General features: G+C 33.9%; 3 protein-coding genes across 6 annotated transcripts; 2 read left to right on the forward strand and 1 right to left on the reverse strand.

Annotated features, from left to right (window-relative positions):
- Nucleotides 1-16: 16 nt before the first annotated feature.
- Nucleotides 17-8007, forward strand: LOC135692246 (PRKCA-binding protein). Its single transcript, XM_065210330.2, has 13 exons — nucleotides 17-175; nucleotides 951-1191; nucleotides 1744-1810; nucleotides 2440-2529; nucleotides 2754-2807; nucleotides 2937-2999; nucleotides 3462-3549; nucleotides 3655-3733; nucleotides 4449-4508; nucleotides 4960-5010; nucleotides 5445-5494; nucleotides 6380-6474; nucleotides 7244-8007. The coding sequence occupies exons 1-13, from the start codon at nucleotides 147-149 to the stop codon at nucleotides 7390-7392; spliced, it is 1116 nt and encodes a 371-aa protein (XP_065066402.1). The 5' UTR covers nucleotides 17-146; the 3' UTR covers nucleotides 7393-8007.
- A 331-nt stretch (nucleotides 8008-8338) lies between these two features.
- Nucleotides 8339-16273, reverse strand: LOC135692245 (putative RNA-binding protein Luc7-like 1). Of its 4 annotated transcripts, XM_065210329.2 has the most exons (12): nucleotides 16117-16273; nucleotides 15578-15643; nucleotides 13814-13908; nucleotides 13543-13641; nucleotides 12898-13002; nucleotides 12477-12540; nucleotides 12015-12094; nucleotides 11658-11761; nucleotides 10428-10500; nucleotides 9985-10100; nucleotides 9118-9631; nucleotides 8339-8438 (listed from the first exon to the last, which is right to left on the reverse strand). In XM_065210329.2, the coding sequence occupies exons 3-11, from the start codon at nucleotides 13847-13849 to the stop codon at nucleotides 9124-9126; spliced, it is 1185 nt and encodes a 394-aa protein (XP_065066401.2). In that variant the 5' UTR covers nucleotides 13850-13908; nucleotides 15578-15643; nucleotides 16117-16273; the 3' UTR covers nucleotides 8339-8438; nucleotides 9118-9123. The 4 variants fall into 4 exon arrangements, with proteins under 4 accessions (XP_065066401.2, XP_065066400.2, XP_065066399.2 ...); XM_065210328.2 differs by having other exon boundaries at nucleotides 13814-15643; XM_065210327.2 differs by lacking the exon at nucleotides 15578-15643 and having other exon boundaries at nucleotides 16117-16271.
- Nucleotides 16274-16330: 57 nt separating this feature from the next.
- LOC135692248 (ragulator complex protein LAMTOR2) lies at nucleotides 16331-18666 on the forward strand. Its single transcript, XM_065210334.2, has 4 exons — nucleotides 16331-16529; nucleotides 16957-17119; nucleotides 17477-17566; nucleotides 18191-18666. The coding sequence occupies exons 1-4, from the start codon at nucleotides 16462-16464 to the stop codon at nucleotides 18242-18244; spliced, it is 375 nt and encodes a 124-aa protein (XP_065066406.1). The 5' UTR covers nucleotides 16331-16461; the 3' UTR covers nucleotides 18245-18666.
- The last annotated feature ends 101 nt before the right edge of the window (nucleotides 18667-18767 follow it).

The following is an 18767-nucleotide window of genomic DNA, read 5'->3' on the forward strand; positions in this document are numbered from 1 at the left end:
CCAAATTGGCTGCGAAGGAGACGTACATCTGGCACGTCATAGGGAAAACAATGCAAAAGCGAAATGGTCAGCAGGTAATTTAACTCGAAGATTTGGTAGAAAATCAATTGAAACTGCCACGATAGAAGAAACAGTTTGTACGTAAAATGGAGTATGTTTATGAGATTGACCCGAGGTAAGTTTAAATGTAAATAAATAGCTAAATTCTCATATGTTTTGATACTATTAATCATCATCTGAAGAACATTCTTTTAGGCCAAAACCGTCAAAAATGTGATATTTGAAGCGTACAAGTCGATATCTATCAACCTGATTTCAAAAAAAGTTTTAATATTTCCTATATTTTTGTCTTCCTCTTCCATTTGAGATCGTGAATTTGTAAATACGTGAAAAGGTTTCTGTTAGAATTGTGACTTGGTTTGATGTTCCTTTTGAATTTTATGGTAATCATGCCAACTTGAAGATTGCAACAAAAATTTTGCAACATTTCTATTAAAGGCCCCAAGGACTTCTGAATTTAAGGTTGGCAAAAGGTAGATGAACTTGTTACATTAAGCTCACTGCAAGAAAAATATATGACAGAAAACTGATGCGAAAGGGCCTAGATAAAGTTGGCCAGAAAAAATTCACAGGCTTGACAGACAATTCAGCAATACCTTTTGAATACAATGCCTAAAATTTATTCTTGAATTTTTTGTTGCTAGAATAGGTTTGCATAAACTTGCTAATCACTTTTAAATTTTCTGATCTGTCATATGGAACAATGAATACATTAAACTATAATTTTTGGTTATTTGCTGAGGATATTTATCATGCTTTTGAAGCATTATTCTCAAATTGAATGCTATCAAGAACAAGGTTTGATAAGTGGCTTTTTTATACAGCGTCTAAAATCTAAAAAAGTTGTAGCTTTGTTTGTTTCTTATCTCAAATCTTTGTCTCATTTTCAGGAGCCTTGCTGGTAAACCAGGTTCTGTTTCACTAAGAAAAGACAAGCAGAATTTGATTGGAATCAGCATTGGGGGTGGTGCACCACTTTGTCCTTGTCTGTATGTTGTTCAAGTTTTTGATAACACGCCTGCTGCCAAGGAAGGGACATTGCAAGCTGGTGATGAGATTGTTGGAGTCAATGGTAAATCAATGAGAGGGAAGACCAAAGTTGATGTGGCTAGAGCCATACAATCCATTAAGGTGAATATGATTTTTTTAAAAAAGCCAATGTTACAGAAAATGAATAATTTGCCAAAAATTAAATCTAAATGATACACTCCTTTTGCAGCTTTTGAATAAGCATAAAATTATTGTTCAGCCTTTTATATGAATCAAAGTCTGAATTCTGTTTATAAGATTTTTAAGTGCACTGTACAGAAAAATTATCCCTGAAATGAAAAGAATAGCCAATAATCAATTTGTTCGATAGGAAAGGTTTAGTGTGTCTTGTTGCTTTGAAAATGATTCCTTCCCCAAAAAATTATTGAATTTGTTCTTTATTGATTACTTTTCAGTTTGTCAGAAGATGTAGGAATTTGAATTACTTCTCTTACTTCTCATAATTTTACTTAGAACTCTTAATATTCTATTGACAACAAACATTTTCTTGTTACAAATCTTTGTCTTATATACATCACATATATCATTATGGACACTCTTGAAGTATAAATTACAAAAAAACTTACACAGAAGTCAGAAACGGTTATGCATGAAATCTATCTATGACTGAAACTTATTTACTGCTTTCTACAGGAAGAAGTAACAATTCAATACGTAAAGCTACATGCTGACCCTAAAGAAGGAAAATCCTTAGATATAGGTTTGTATCTTCTTATTATCTACTTCCATTCAGAAGTTAGCCTATCCAAAATTTTATCCCCTTTTTGCTTTGCTTTTCCGTTTGTTGTCCTAAATAATTATATTACTTATAGTCTTAAAAATATGGTAAACAGCCTCTTTAGTAATTCTCTTCTATATAATTGATGGGCTTGACTACCCATTTTAACAGAAATAGAAATGTGCTCTCAGTTAATTTATGAGGCAAATAAATGTCACTTGCGCATTTGTATGTTTTTAGCCTTTGCCTTATGATTACATAATAATCGTTAAAGTGGTTCTGATGAAGGCTTAAAGCCAGTACAGAAGAGGCAACTCCCTGGCTAAAGTGAAATCGGAAATTCTCCACTCATTTCAGTTGTTTGGCTCAGTGGAACGAGCATTAGTTTTTTAAGCAGCAAACTGGAGTTCAATTACTGCCAAGAGTGGGTTGATGCAATTGGGCACCTTGTGGAAAATGTTCTGTTTCTGTCAACCTTTATCAAATCTGTTTCTGTTCTATTTTCTTACATGATGATATATGTGACTTCTGATAATATACATCTCGCAAATCATTATTGGTTTACTGTTTGCTAGTTATTTATTTTAAAATATTTTATCTCTCTGAATTAGTTATGAAGAAAATGAAGCACAGAATAGTGGAGCACATGAGCTCCACAACTGCAGATGCCCTTGGTTTAAGCAGAGCAATTCTATGTAACGGTAAGAAATGCAGTTATCAATTCAACTGAATTCAAAATAAAGTTCCAAGATACAATGAAAATACATGACTGCATACCCAGCTTTGGTATTTACTTGTCTTATGTATTTCCTTAACAGAGGGTGAGTAATTTCCAGTCTACTTGGCAAAAATAAACAACCAAAATGGTTAAAATCAACAATTATTTTTTAGCAATTTTCCATTTCAAGTATAACCTTTTTTGCAGATGGTTTGGTGAAGAAATTAGAAGAGCTAGAACAGAATGCTCAGATATACAAAGGTAATTGATTTTTAGTTTTGATATGTTATGATTTTGTGATCCATAAGTAGATCTTCTTAGGGAAATTATTTTATGTTGAAAAATATTCTAGCATTTTTGCTTTAATTTCTTTTCTGTCTTTACTGCCAGGTCTTTTTGAGCACACCAGAAGGCTGCTTCAGAGTTTCTTTCACATGTCTGTATTACACAAAGGTAAATAAAATTGATTTTCGACTGCACTGGCCTATTAGATTTTTCAAGGATTCTATGATATGTAGCTGTTACAAAGCAATTTTTCCAAGGAGCCACCTTTTTTAACATCAAAATCAATCAAGCTTACCGTTTACAAAAAGATAACCTGCTTGATTAATTTTAAGCATGGCTTAAAAAGATGTTCAATCACTTGCAAATATATGTTTTAAATGCAAATTAATGAAATTCCCTGTTTTATTTGAATAATGGTTATAAAACTGTTTTTAAGAACAATATAATCTTTGCAGAGGCATACTATATGTTGGTGTGCCTTGGAAAGTTGTATGACCATAGATGCATGCTTATTTGATACTAGGACTCAACGAGAGGGCCTAAGTACTATTTGTCCCTGGTTAATGAGCTCAGCTTTAAGGAGAAATATTTATTGTTCATTCCTTAAAGTGATGCTTACTTTATGTTTAGAATTAGGGGACATATTTGCAGCTATAGGAGTGCGTGAATTACAGTCAAACTCCAGTGAAGCCTTTGCTACATTTGCAGATTGCCACAGGTTTGTTGTCAATCAATTTTTATTCATTATTCATCATTTTGAATTGAGCAATATAAGTTTTTGTTATTTATGCAAGTCAACTTGAAAAGCTTTGCTTTCTTCTAGAAATTTCAACAAATCTGGAATGCATTTTTTGAAAACTGTGAAGCCCATGCTGAGTGATCTTAACACTTATTTAATCAAGGTGTGTAGATCTACTTTTAATCTGAATTAATCCTTATCATAATCAAGGAAACATTTGGCTTTTACGTGGATTACTTCCCTCAACAATTCCCCTAGAGGGTCATGGTTCCACTTGCGACCTGAAGCTCAAACTTTGTCTTTAATTTATGAAGAAATGCCAGTGACAATTTAGAATGAAGTAATGAATATAGAGAATTTGAGTGATTTACAGTGCCAAAATTTAGACACATGTCAAAGACCAGGGTGAATGTTAAATGTAAAGTTGGTTTTTTGCATGCTACATAGTTTCAGACAGGCAAGCATCTTCCAATGAAATCTTTTATTATACCTTCCAGATCTTGCCAAACTCTAATAAGTTCTTGATAACTGGGATAGCTTTCTTCTTTTAATTAGCAAAACAATTTTGATGCTGATTCCTCAACATAACCACATCTTCCATAGCAAGTCAGCTCTGATCTAAAGCACTTGAATGACTGTGAAATAATTGTCAAGCTCATACCCTGATAAGTTTATGCATTCCTTTATTTTTCTCTCTAATTTGTTTGCAAGGCAGCCAATTTTGTACTCTTAACACCATATTGCTGGTAGTTGCTGCCCATGTGGAATAATGTCTTTGTGAAAGTCCTGTAATAGATGAATCGGGCAAAATGAAATTAAAATGTTGTTGAAAACATTAGAGTTGCTAACTGGAATATTTTATTGCTTTTTGTTTGTAGGCTATTCCTGACACAAAGCTCACAATAAAGAAGTATGCAGATGCCAAATTTGAGTACTTGGTAAATATCTTAAATAATGCTTTCCAAAAAGTTGTTTTATATATTTGACATAACACAGTGGTACAAATGATCCAGAGGCAATATCTATTTGCATTAAAATAAAAGTGAAGTATATACATAAGAATGCTTCATAGGTCAGCAATTTTCAAGACAAAAGTAGAACTAAAATGTTCCAGTGTGAATATGGTAGAAAATGATATAAATACTGATTAGGGTAACACTGATAAAGACTTATATATGGTTTCTAGCTATAACTACGAAAAATAGTTAAATTATATTTGTTAGCAGATTGAGGTTTGCTCATGATTATTTTTGCTTGCTCAAGTAGCCATTCATGAAGCATGTAGTTACAGTTGGATCTTTAAGCCTACCTGCTTTTGGTCTCAGTTTTTGTACATTACTGCTTTCGTATCTCATTCCCCTTTGCATATTATGTTTTTTTTTTTTAAAGTCATATTGCCTGAAAGTAAAAGAGATGGATGATGAAGAGTATGGCTATGCTGTAAGTGATAACATTTTTGTAAACAATCCTGCCTAGAACCTGCTGGTATGAATTTGTGGAAGGGCTCAAATATTTCACCATATTTAGACCTAAGAGCAAAAAGTAATAATCAGTTTGTGTGAATAGTATTTTTGGGAGTTATAAGTGGCTAGTACTCAAGCAGTCTCTCAATTTCCAGATAATGGCTTTGCAAAAAGCAAACATTTCACAACATATTACTAAAAGCTTTTTCCTCTGACACTCCTCAGAGTATAAAACGTCAGAATATGGATCTACAATTGGGTATACATTTTCCATCATGTTTATTCGGATCCTTATTCTGATGTTTTATGCTAAAATACTTTAAAAGTTGCTTTAACCAAAGACTTCCAGGCTTTAGTTGCCTTATTAGTATGATGAGATGCATTAGTAAAATGAACTGCTTTATTCCACAGGCACTGCATGAGTCATTGTATCGAGTTGAAACTGGAAATTATGATTACAGGTAAGATCAGGAACTGATAAACTATTTGACTTGAATCCTTGCCAACATGCTATTTTAGTATTGGTGATGATAACAACATTTTGACAAAAAGCTTTTAGTGTACCTGAAGCGATCTATGTCTTATAAAGATAAGAAAAACTTTTTTATCATACATTTCTTAAAATATAACCTATAGGTAGTGGGCTTAACAATGACATTTATTACTTCATCACGACAAGAAATTGTGATTAGAGAATGGCTTAGTGATTGGGATCACAAACAAAAGATCCAAGGGCTTTTGGTTCAAGTCACTGACATGACTACAGAGTATAGCAGATCAATGCACAAGTGCATTGTAGCACTGCCCAGCCATTTATCAAACTGCTTTGTCAGGAAAACTTTTGTTTGTATGCAATGAATTGGGAAAAGGTTGTTGGCATGGGAAAAACTTTGCTGAAACGAAAAGCGCATCAGCAAAATCTCACCAATACTGCAAGTCTCAGTAGACTGGCATCTTTTTCAGCTATTGCTGAGTCTACTTTCATAATAGTAATAATAATACTAATACATAAATAATGTTAAAAAAGAGTCCATTTGTCTGTGAGATGGTCTTTTGACTAGGTTCAGGTCTGCTCTTGTTTTCTTATCTCAAGAATGCGACACAAAAGTAAAGATAATTAGAAATTCGGCCATCTCTTGTCATCATGATTTCTTCAAGGGTGATTCTTAATTATTTACAATTAGAAAATGGAAAAACTAGATAGACCTGAACGTAGTCTACTTATCAAATTTACATTAAGAATACAACTACAAGGGCATCCACAAGTGTCACCGCTTTGCTTTCAAAGCTTTGGTTAATGCTTTCAAAGAATGAAATTTAAATTATGTTGACTGGCTTTTTAACAGGGTTGTTCTGCGATGTCGACAGCTTGCTCGAGAAAGGTTTGCAAAATTGAGATCTGATGTCCTTGTTAAATTGGAGCTCCTGGATAACAAGCATGGTATGTTGGAAATGTTTTGATAAAATTGTGTGCTGCAGCAGATTCTTACGAAGATTTGAATTTAGCTATTGAGTGTTAAGTTTAAATAATCCATACCTTTTTCTCTGAAAAGCCTCTGTCGTTTTTCCTCTTTCCTTCGCTCTCACACCAACACGTTTTCAGTCAATTTTCATTTTCCCGGCAAAATCATAACCTCGCATAGGGTTGTCCTCGTACTGAGTCGGCTTTCCATTCAACATGCGGCATGAAGATCAATTATTTCTATATCATTGGTGAAGATCACCAAAAGTGAAATTTGGGTTCCTCGAAATTTCAGGGCTTCCGACGAAGGGGGCCCCCATTCTTTTGCAAATTAATACAACTTTTTACACAATCTTTTGCCAAAGGTGTTAAATTTTCCTTTGCATAAATTATCCATGAATTTTCCGTATTTTATAACAAAAATATCCGGGGAGTTCCTCGAATTACAATTTACACTAGATTAAAATTTATGATAAAATGGTTACAAAGAAAATTATCCATTTCCAATATACTTAAATATCTACATATATGTGTTTTCGATGTTTAGATACAGTAACTAGATATTTTGTGATGATTTTCCAAAGTGGAGATTCAAAAGTTTCAATTTTTTAGGGGGCTTTTTTCAAGGGGCTTTATAAGAGGTGAAGCTCCTTTGAATTCTAAAATCATAATGAGGGCGTTATAAAGAAAAGGACCTTCACTTGCATAAATAAAATATATAATGTTGTACCTTTCCATTTTCTTTCAGTGCAAGACATTGTTTCACAATTGAAACGATTTCTGACAGCAATGACACTCTTCCACCAAGAAAGCGAAGATCATTTGAAAGGAGCAAATGTATTCCCAATTGAAGTCGATTTAAGTTCAGGGACTCTTGGTAACACTTTCAACAAATAAAAAGTGCCTGCCAATTTCAGTATTGTATCATAAATAAATTTATTTTATTAAGTCTTCCCTTGAATTAAATTTATTTAAAGCCAAGCTTATATTTGAGGCATCTAAAATAAATCTCGCGAGTCCTAACTGACCTCCTTCTGTAGGCAATACAACAATATGTTAATCCAAACACGCTAAAAGGGCTGTAGAGAAAGGGGCAACGCACCAAAAAGGGCAGTAGCAAAATAAAGGAAATTGCTAAATTTTTCGTTGGCAAAGGGGCAAACGCCCCCCTTCTCTAGACTACCTGGATTAAAGCATATTAATCATACGACAGCCCGTCCCTTTCATGCATATTTGATGAATGGTCCCTACTATGCGTTAAATAACACGCAACCCCCCCCCCCCCCCCCACCCCCTCCATCGACTCGCCCGTCAAAAGATGTTTTGAAGGTGCTGCCATACTCTAAAGTTGAAGTTTTCACAAAATTTGATTAGCTTTTGGCAAGTTTAGGTGTTTAAAGGTTTTCCCATTTATTTCTTGGACTGACTTGTAAATTTTCCTTGTAAGTTAGACAGTGAGTACAAATTTAAACTGTTAGCTCTTTATCAAAGCAAAATATGAAATTTCTCAAATGTGATTTCTTGCCTATCCTTCATTCGACTGGAAATGTTTCTTTCGTTTCTACTTTTAATTTATTTGATTGCAATAGAACAGGACACATAACTGCAAGAAATTGAGAGCCAGCTCAGGGAACTAGAACGACAGCTCATGCTTCCATTCAGAAGTTTCATTATTGAATTAAAATTCAGAGCGACAAAGCGTGTAAATTTGGAAAGGATCGAAAATGAAAGTTAAAACTTTGCTACTGGCTTTCTTCATCATGAAAAACACAAGAACATAACAGAACAATTTAAGGTCCCTTTTCTAAAAGTCCGTATTTCGACAAAAGAAAATACGACTGGAGCCAGAATTTTGACTATTTTCATAAAATACAATTTAATTATACAATCAACTTTTCAAGTCAGGGTTCTTTACGGTGATGTAAGACTTGCTTTGCGTTATCCTGAAAGAAAGATAAAATAAAGTTAAACATGGTGATAGGTTATGGCAACTTTGCATCAATTTTAATATCCAAATTATATTGATAGAAGAAGAGACATAATCTTGGCAAAAGCTGAAAACCCCACAAAACCAACCTAGCTACATATACTCCCACACATTTTAGAACTAACTTTGACATCAAACATTGACATTGTTTGAATACGGATGTCACGGTCATAGGCACGAAAATGATGAAGACGACACTGAATTTCTTTTTCCCTAAATGGCATTAGCTATCTCTTTTTACATTACACCAGGAATAGTTACCACCATTGAATGATCAGAACAGCGTGTCGCTAGAGGCGAAAGGCAGCTGAATAACATGCCGTGTAACTTCCAATGAGCTTATTGACATAATTGTGCAAGTACTTAGAAGGACAGGTGTTTAGATCTGTCGGCCCTGTGAAAAATAAGGCGCTAGAAGTGAACCACTTTGAAGTTCTACACTTTTTAATGAAGTTATCTTTACACTTCCTTTTAACGTAAGTAGTTAGTCAATGCAAGATGTTATTTTTCACTCGATTTTCAGAACAAATTAGTTTACTGGATACAAAAGAGATAAACTCGACCCAGTTCTAAATCTGAACAAGATGACTTCAAACAGTCGTTGGAGAAAATTCTTAGATAAAAGTAATGCTCACTCCATTTTATGCAACATTCGCTTCCATGCTGTGTTCATTTGCCATGTTCTGATCTTTTTCCAATGTCACGTCATTTGTGCACTCAACAGCACTGTCGATCTCTCCATCTTCCTTTGCTTCGGATGTTTTTCCAACTGCCTTGCTCACTTCATCTTCTTTTAAATTCTCTTGGTTTCTACTTCTTTCTCTGCTACCGTCCCTACTTCTATTTTTACTGCGCTCTCTACTTCTATCCCGACTTTTATCTCTGCTTCTTTCGCGACTTTTTTGTCGGCTGCCATTTCTGTCACGACTTCTCCTGCGTTCTCTGCTTCTCTCCCTGCTTTTACTTCTAGCTCGGTTTCTGTCTCTGCTTCTTTCTCTCCGTCTATCTCGGCCATCTCTACTGTCTCTATCCCGACGGCGTCGATCTTTGTCCCGACTCCTGTCCCGACTTCTGCTTCTATCTCGCCGTCTGTCACGACTTCTGTCCCTACGCCGACTTCCTTCACGGCTACGACTTCTACTGCGTTTTCTAGAACAATAAATAATATCAAAGTTTTGTCTTGGTTTGATCTGCTAAAGGTTGAAGAAATTTCCAAGCAAAGATATGACAGTATTTGCTAAATTGCTAAAAGCGCAAAGAGAAAAACTCACACTGTCGGTAGAGTCGGCAGTAAAACCTTAAACTTGTCAAGAAGAATGTGTTGACAGGAATCGTTTAAACAAATACATTGTGATATCGATATTTCATGTGAATTTTTTTAGAAAATACCTTCTAAAATGGCATTTAAAATTCAAACATCAAACACAAAGACTGCATCACGACACTCGATCAACAAGAATTAATCCAGTCCAAATTCTCGAGGCACAAAGTGAAGCAGTTACCTTCTGTCTCTTTCCCGACTTCTTTCCTTCTTTTCTTTTTCGAGTCGCTCTTCTCGCTCCTTTCGTCTCTGTTCCCTCTCTTTTTCGCGTGCTTCTCGTTTTGCAGCCACCGACTCCTGAAAGGAGATGAGTTGTGTAATCAACAAGATAGGATTTCAGCTAAAATGCACATTAAATACATATAAGAGAAACAGGTATACTTGGACAGTACTTGTGCTAATAAACCAAACTAAAACTACTAAAAAATAGAGGAAAAACCGTAGTGCCACGCTGAGGAAAATATATATGGATATAATTAGTATATACAATTTATGAAGGTCCCACATGGAGTACTGTGCAAAATATAGTTAGCTGTACAAAATCGAAATAATCAAGATAAATAAGAGAACTAATTTATTTAGTTTGACTTGTTATAATCTACTTGTAAGAGATGCTTGACAAACCTGTAACTCTGCCAGCCTTTCTCTGATCTTAATAAACCCCATGTGCAGCTTCCCGCCAAAATGGTCAGCTAATCTGTAAAAGGAACCACAGAGCACGTGGATAACAGATGCGAAAAGGCTGGGAATACACTCAATATATTGACCGTAAAAGAAAATTCACCGAAAATAAACACCAAAAATTTACAGAGGGCATATGCATCTCACAAATAATTCTTAACCGTGCAACGAATGTCGCCTTAGCTAAATCAGTCGTAAGCAACATTTTATGTTTGACCTGAACAGCAAAGAACGTAACGAGCATACCCATAGATTGGAAGCTACATTCCGCAAAACAGTTTCTCATCATCAGCAACAACGTTTTAAGCGGTAATATTTTTCTAAAGACGACATATAATCATCGTTTTTCATTTCAAGTGACATTTTTATGCCATTAACGAATTTTGAGTTAAGCAAGTCCAAACAACGATCAGACCTAACGGAACCGATTATATCATTGTTTTGACTCTACTATGCCAAAGTCTAGGTCACAGAATAGGTCACTGTGTGTAGGTAGATGCCTCTGCCTTTTCTAAAAAGCGGGCAATATTGACAGAAGCCAGGGAAATCAATGCCCAAATTTCGATTAGTTGTGCAGCCCTAGTTATTTCACCATTCTAAAAAATTTGGACAAACTTTATGCAATTACTTCAGAAAAAGGCCATAGAGCATTTCATTGAAACTTTGAATGCCTGCCTCAAGATATTATGGAAAATGTTAAGAGGCCTGGGTTTGGGAGCATACAACCATTTAGCCTCTCTTCAATTTTTCCACAATAAGCGAAAACCAGCAATGTGACGGTGGAAGAGGCCCACTTCTACTACCAAATTGTTTATATCTTGTCCTTGCCGATATTATTCTATAAACCCAATTCCAGCACCAATGTATCAAAAATTGATGGAAACCGCGGATTTAAAAAAGAATTTTTCGAGAATAAGTTATCAAAGATGAAGAGGATTTGTGCTTGAACGTTACCAGAGGTCTTTGATTGTACATTACTGAGTCGACGAAATCTAACTTTACATGGTTTTTTCTTACTTTTACTATCTAGTGACTATAACTCTATCTATATTTCCAAAGTACAAATAGAGTTTAAGTTTTTTCTTGCCTCGATCATTGCCACATGATGATGTTATCAATGTATTCTAGTCTTTTTCATGAATTTATAGAAGCTAATAAAAGCATGCAATATACCTTCTATCGTTATCGTACAAACTAAGATAGGCGCCACATATCTCACAGACTCGCAATTTCTGCTGCTGACTTGTGGTCACAGGTAATGTGCTTCTGTACATATCCTGAAAAGAGTAGAAGATTAATTTGAGGCTACAAATAGTCATAACAGCTCTATTTTTCACCTCAGCATCCAATGATATTCTCCTAGAGCATCTCTTAATCCAATGATATCCTTTAAAGAAGGAAATTGAGACATAATATTTTGCACCAAATTAGTTGTGAAGGCAAGGGGCCTCAGAATATAATATAGCCTTAAAAAGCCAGCATAAGGAGCTAAATGATACATAGATAAAGTTTTGAAGTCAAATACTTTACCTCTGCTTTTCTCTTCTGAACCTTTAGATCATCAACTTCTTTCATCATTGCCAAAGACTCTTCAACTTTACCATCAGCACCTTAAATCAAATAGAATATGTAATTGCATGGCCAGAATCATTTGACAAGTGTAAGTGTCTGAAATTGTCAATCACGTACTTAAAAGGGGGAACACTATTACCCTGTGTACAAGACGCTAAAGAAGACTTGAGTCAAACAGCTGAAGGGTGGTACTAAATTGTTTATTTCAGAACCTCTTTCCTTCCCTTTCCTTTTACAGTCTTTCACTATTAGGCAATGATGCCTAGAATACTACAGCTTGCATTTAACAAGAGATAAGCTGCAATCTATGGTGTAAGGGAGAGCCATGACCAATATTAATAAGATAAATATATTAAAAGTATATATAGTTAGACTAGAATAACATGCATATTCGTGAATATCTATTTGTTGGAGACAGACCTAACGTTTCACTCTCTGCAAGCAGCTTTCCAATTCGCTCATTCAGTGCATGCACAGCCATTGCCTGAAATAGTTCAAAGATTCAAATGTCAATGGTATTAAAAGTCCAATACAATTTTTCTCAATAGCAAATATTGACAAGAAAGATTATGTTCAAACATTTTGGAGGCTAAAAATGCTTCACATACACAATGAGTTGACAGCCAAATCAAAAGGATGATAAAACTAAACTTGGATTCGAAAAAAGAATCTAGATAAACAGTATACATATACTCATTTGATGATGCATTGCTTTTGGAAATGTTCAATTCGAAAGAGTTATCTTTCAAATGCATGCTTTTGTCAAAGAAATTTACTTTACAGAAATATTCAATTGAGAAAAGTCCAGCAAAGTCATTAACAGCAAAGTTTCAATAGTAACCTCAGGTGAACCATCGTAATCTTCACTGTTATCTTCAAGTCTTTTTTTATTCACCTCCACCTTTCTATCACAGTCCTTAACAAATGATGTTAGATGTTCCAATTGCTACAAAAAATAAAATGGGACATAAAGCAAACCTTGAAAATACATAATGTTTAAAAATTGTAGTCTGGCCTTAGTATTACTAGAAAAATTGACAAAAGATCAAAATTTATTTTCTAAGACGGGTTGAACTTGTTTCCTTTGAATGCGGCCTTGTTTGAATGCCATTAGGTGACTTTGCCTCTATTTACTTTAAAGCAGAGGTGGTGCCAGAAATCTTCCGACAGAGGGGTTTAAGCTTCCGACAAGAGGCTAAAATGACAAAAATATGCAATTTTTGTGTGTTACTTTGTCAAATTTGCTCCGACAATAGCCTAAAATTTCCTTCGACAGGGGGGCTAAATGCTTCCGACGGAGGGGCTATAGCCCCTCTAGCCCTCCCCTGGCGCCACCACTGCTTTAAAGAAAGTAATGTTTCTAAGGAAACTTGTTAAAACAAGTCACCATTGACAAAATTCAAAAATGATGTCTATAAGTTTCTTTTATCAGATCACAGTGGCATTTGCTTCATTATGGAAGTAAACAGCATATATATCTACTTACATCAACATCATACCCATAGTCTTTTGCCTTTGAAGCATTCTCAAAATCAGCCTTAAGTGCCAGTGAATGGTACTTGTGACATGGTCCTAAATCCAATTTCTAAAGAGAAATCAAAGATTCAAATCAAAGATGGTTATAAAGAACAGAATAGTGAGAAGAGAAGTCTGAAGGGGTTTAAAACGGTTATAAATTTTCAAATATATGCTGTCATTTTCATAACTCCAAAACTTTATGTATCATACTGTAATTAGATCAAACGTAAATGACTTACTGTGTTATGGAACTGTTCATAGGGGCACAGACCCATAATAAAACTTTTGCAAACAGTGGGGTCTGTAAACTTCAAACCTTCTTCTACATCTTCACCTAAAAATATAACATCATCATTATAACACTGAAATAGTTTGCAGATCTACAAAAAGTTATCTTAATCGAAGATTTATCATTAGCTTCTTTGCAAAGTGATTAACAAAGCCAATGCAATTTAGGTCTATGATTTTATCATGATTCACTCACCATACATAAACATGAAACAAATAATTAACTAGTTCTTGGCCTCCAACTGACGATTTGAGGTCTCTCTTTGCTGGCACAAAATATTGAAAAGTACTCACGATTATATATGCTCACTTTGATTTTTCACCAAAATTCCCAAACTAGTATCATCCCAAGAGGATAGACAGCACTAGGAAATCCACAGAGTTATATGTCCACTCCAAATTAAGATTTTATTCACTATCATGTATTCTGTTTGCTTTCTTACAAAAAATCAAAGCATGTGTATTTTATGTTTCACAGATATACTGGTCTTATCATTGTGGTGCACACTCATTGGAGACATATTGTAATGACAGTTTTTGAGAAATTAAACAACTAACATGTACATGTATGTGAGCCCAATTGAATTCAATAATGAGTATTTTAGATATCTAATAATCATAAGTGTCTAAATATTACAAAATTTGACCATTCTCTGTTCTCTTTGGCCAAAATGGTCGAAATGCAGTTTTTTAACCTCTTCATACTTTTGAAAGGTTCATAAATTGCTATTTTAGAAAGTGTTATGAAAATTTATGAGTTTTGAAAATGTTATGATAAGCCAAAATAAAAAACTGAAAATTCATATCAATTTCTGCCTCCAAACAAGTTATTGGATCTTTTCCATGGGTGAAGGTGTACTTTTACAACTAAAGTATATATTTGGTATATTCTTAAAGCTACATAAATATATACCCTTTTAAGCATATACCCACAAATTAAAGCTTAAACATTTGAGTAATTATCAATCTGTAATCAATGAAGAAGGAAATTTATTCTTAACTTGCTTTAACTTTATAGATAGAGTAAGTCATATAGGGCATCTAAAAATTCTTCACAGAGGAAAGGCTAACAAATGGCTTGTCAATAAAGGCATTTGTGTTTGGTTATAAAAAGGTTTTAACCCAAACTTTCTTTGTATTGTTAAAGTTTAAGGAAATGAGTGAAAAGGTCATATTATCTTGACTTGAATATACTTGAAAGGGGTTCAATAAATTGTTTGATGTTGTTGACTGACATCTTTGTCAAATTTATACTGTATGAATTAACAAACCCCAATAGGGTAATATAATAAACCTTGTGTTATATATACATGTTGAGGAGTTTTTTGACATTATAAAGGAATCACAGGAATCGTTGCCTAAGGTCAGGAATGGCTCTCCCGCCAATATGACATCCTGCAAAACATGTTTCCTATCCAGATTCGCTATGTCTGCTTGTATTTGTACTTGCCAAAAGAACTGACTAACGAGATCAGGGAAATTTTTTCTTGTCTATTAATATGCTTATTCTTTGATATACATATTATACAAAAAGCAAATGAATGCAAAAGAAAAAGAGATTCATGATGCAAAATTTTCATTTAGTGTGATTGTTTTTCTTTTTTGTGGTTGCTGTACTAACCATGATATTTCTCAATGTTTCCTAAAAACTGAAGCTTTAGATAAAAACCAAATAAATTGTAGTTACAACTGACTCACATACCCTCAATACTTACATATCCATAGAAGTTTATTGACCTATGTAACATTCTATTAAGTCATGTCTTGTTTTGTAAACAATTCTGAGCAAAGTAATAAATGAAAAAGCTCAGGCATTGAAAGATGCATCAATTGAGAATATCTTCTACTTGACAAATTAGGGGACTGGTGTTTGTAAAAAATGAAAGAAATGATATAAATATTTTTAAACCAAGATATGTTTGTTATTATTACAATATGTTTTTACAAAATTTGTAGGTATGGGCGTTAATAAGTATTCTGTAGTTTGATTGATATGATTTGAGAGAAGCATGACCGTTAATTTCCAGACTCAGCCACAGATTCAACAAAAGCTAATAACAGGAAAATTTCACCAGCTTTAAGCAATCAACAATCTACTCAAATGTATCGTAATGTCTGGGTTCATTTCTTTTACATCTTATAGCTACGGTATCTGGACGACTTCCATGCCGGTTTCATAAATTAGGCCACGCTTTAAAAAAAGGTTAACCCTGTCAAAACAAGTAAATTTTAGCTACGCCATTGCTATTCTCACCATCTCTTTTTGTACCCATAAGCTCATCCAGCATTTTCCGCATTTGCTCTTGGGCAGTCATCTTGACTTTTGGTTTTGGGAGAACAAATTCAGCCACTTCACCTTCGCCAGACAAATCTTCCCCACAGCCACAACACGAAAGTGAATAAAACAAGTGAAGTGCATGCCGGGATATTTAATAGCCTCGATATGGAATGCTCTCCTGTGCTCGAGGTAGAAAACACATGACTTCCACCGGACAGAATAAAAATTGAAGGGAATTCAGTGATTTCGAAAATAGTGCCTTCAGAGATTTAACCAACCCAACAATTCGAAATATAGTTCATATTATTTGAGAATACCAGAATGCTGAAACCTAAAGCCTTAGTAGATGTGCTTGGACAAGCAAACACTGGCGGAGTCATAAGCACAATGTAATACAGCGTTCCTTTTTTAAAGAAAATTTTTTTCAATGTGTTTTTTAAGTATACTATTAAGATATATTACTATGAATGATTTTCTAAATGTGTAATTTATTTTTATTTCGTTTGATTTTAAAATTCCACTAATTCAATATAAATACTAAATAAAAATAATTCAATATACAACAATTTGACAAAGATTATATATAACAAGATTACAAAAAGATGAAAAACAGAAAATTGCTATATATATCATATATTATAAATAGATTCAGAAAAATGATAGAAATTTTTATGGAAGGAAATTTCTAAAGGAGAAGCTCTCTCAATAGATGAACTAATCAATCTTTTGTGTGTGTTTTTTTACCCTTCATAGTAAGAAAGAGACATTTATTATGTTTGAAATGCCACTGTTTGACTTGTTTGCTACCATTAACAGGCTATTAAACCACAAAGGCTCATTGCTAGCCTATGCAGGCAGCGAAGACAAAGATGTAAAGGTAACTGCTGCTGTGGCATCAAACATCTGGGCTGCTTATGAAAAGGGAGGCAAAATGGCATTTCACAATGAGGGACTTCAGTTCATGTTCTTAAATTGTGAGGTAATTGAAAGCATGTTTTTGTCACTTGCAAATTATTTGACCCAAGGACATGCAAAATTTTCTTTCAACATATTTCTTTTCTCGCAATTTGTCAAGTTTGTATTTGTTTAAAAACCTCCTTTCATGAGGGCTTTTAAAAATGTAAATCCTATTGAAACCATCAATGTTGGTGAAAAGAAAATTTTTACATATGATTGTTAAATGGCCAAATCCTATGTTTATGGAACTGAATATGACATAGTTGTACCAGATTAATCTCCAGAAGCATTAGAAATGGGAATGTGCCACCTGGAATATTAGATTTCTCTTAAATTTGAATTAATGGTTCTAAGTATTAACTAACATTTGTTTATCCAGGAGGGAACAGTTGCTGTCACCAAAGTAGCAAACACACTTCTCTGTATGTATACACAGCCAGATGTTGGTTTGGGACTTATAAAGTCAAAAGTAAGTTTAATGCAGTTCTTTAAATGGTCTTTAAACAATAATAATGTTTTCTTTAAATTAATTCAGAAGCTGTATTTTGCTATAGATGTGCTTTTTCTTGAATTTTGGACCCTGGCAATGACCAGAACTATGTAGTGGGACATGTATATTGTGCCTGCTGAAGTTACTTTCATTGGAGTAAAAAGAGGGAAAGCAGGGACACAGTAGAAAGCACAGAGGGACAAGTGCACACCTTAGCTTTTACCTTGATAAATCAATAACTTACATTATTGTGTCTATTGACCCTATGAAAAAGAAGCCATAACTTTCTTGTTGAAAACCTACATAGAAAATGTTTGTTAATATTTGTCATTATTTATGACTTTACAGTCTGTAGTGTGTAATTTTCAATGTCATGGTTGCAAAATTTGTTTTTTTAACAACAAATGCCTTTTTCAAAATAAAGTGGCAAAATATGCTAGCCTCATGGCATCTTTTTTTGAAAAACTTTTTTAATGAAATTGCACAAAAGAGTAAGACGGAAATTAAGATTTCACTAAAACTATTTTTGAAATGCAATTTCTGTTTCCAATGAATGACAATATTTTTAAATATTAAATGTTAAAACAATTTCTCTTCTTTCAGGCTGAGGCGTTAGCTGAATATTTAGAAGAGCCTTTAAGACAAGTGACTTCATGAAATAATTGGTGTTTAGCTTAAAAAATGTTCATCTAACATTTTTGTTACTGCAGGAATTTTGTATATAATTTTTGTTAAATTGCAAATCAATGCTGTCATGGTTTATAATTCAACTAAATGGAAATGTTTCTTTTTCCCTAATGATGATTGGTTGCTAATATAAGTTGGATCTTGCTGCTAATGCTATATTTTGATAATGAAAATTGGACAAATTTTAAAAGTAAAAATCAAAATTCAGCATGCCCACTATCTTATCTTGCCATATTTGGAAACACATTCGCCTCAATATAAGAACTCTTCTGAAAAATCCATTAATCTTTAATATTCTGCAGCAGTAAATTTCTAAATCGTTTGGTAAACTTAGTTTTAATTTTGGAAAACTGTAAGAGCAGCAGTATTAATAATTTTGAATGATATTGAAACTTTGTTTTCTGCTCATCCTACCTTTTATTCTAACAGTACAGGTTCTTAGTAACAGTAAAGATTTATGTCACAAAACACCAGACAGGAATAAGATGAAAAT

Source organism: Rhopilema esculentum, chromosome 13, assembly GCF_057945365.1.
Source record: "Rhopilema esculentum isolate cy_ngs chromosome 13, ASM5794536v1, whole genome shotgun sequence".
NCBI classification, from domain to species: Eukaryota; Metazoa; Cnidaria; class Scyphozoa; order Rhizostomeae; family Rhizostomatidae; genus Rhopilema; species Rhopilema esculentum.

Coding starts and splice junctions, on each gene's coding strand:
- LOC135692246 (XM_065210330.2), top strand. CDS start 147: ATGGAGTATGTTTATGAGATTGACCCGAG. Junction 2,530..2,753: donor CAGAGCAATTCTATGTAACG/GTAAGAAATGCA, acceptor CCTTTTTTGCAG/ATGGTTTGGTGAAGAAATTA. Junction 3,550..3,654: donor ACATTTGCAGATTGCCACAG/GTTTGTTGTCAA, acceptor GCTTTCTTCTAG/AAATTTCAACAAATCTGGAA.
- LOC135692245 (XM_065210327.2), bottom strand. CDS start 16,177: ATGACTGCCCAAGAGCAAATGCGGAAAATGCTGGATGAGCTTATGGGT. Junction 12,095..12,476: donor TGCAGAGAGTGAAACGTTAG/GTCTGTCTCCAA, acceptor ATTTGATTTAAG/GTGCTGATGGTAAAGTTGAA. Junction 11,762..12,014: donor TTCAGAAGAGAAAAGCAGAG/GTAAAGTATTTG, acceptor TACTCTTTTCAG/GATATGTACAGAAGCACATT.
- LOC135692248 (XM_065210334.2), top strand. CDS start 16,462: ATGCTGAAACCTAAAGCCTTAGTAGATGTGCTTGGACAAGCAAACACT. Junction 17,120..17,476: donor TCATGTTCTTAAATTGTGAG/GTAATTGAAAGC, acceptor TTGTTTATCCAG/GAGGGAACAGTTGCTGTCAC. Junction 17,567..18,190: donor TGGGACTTATAAAGTCAAAA/GTAAGTTTAATG, acceptor CTCTTCTTTCAG/GCTGAGGCGTTAGCTGAATA.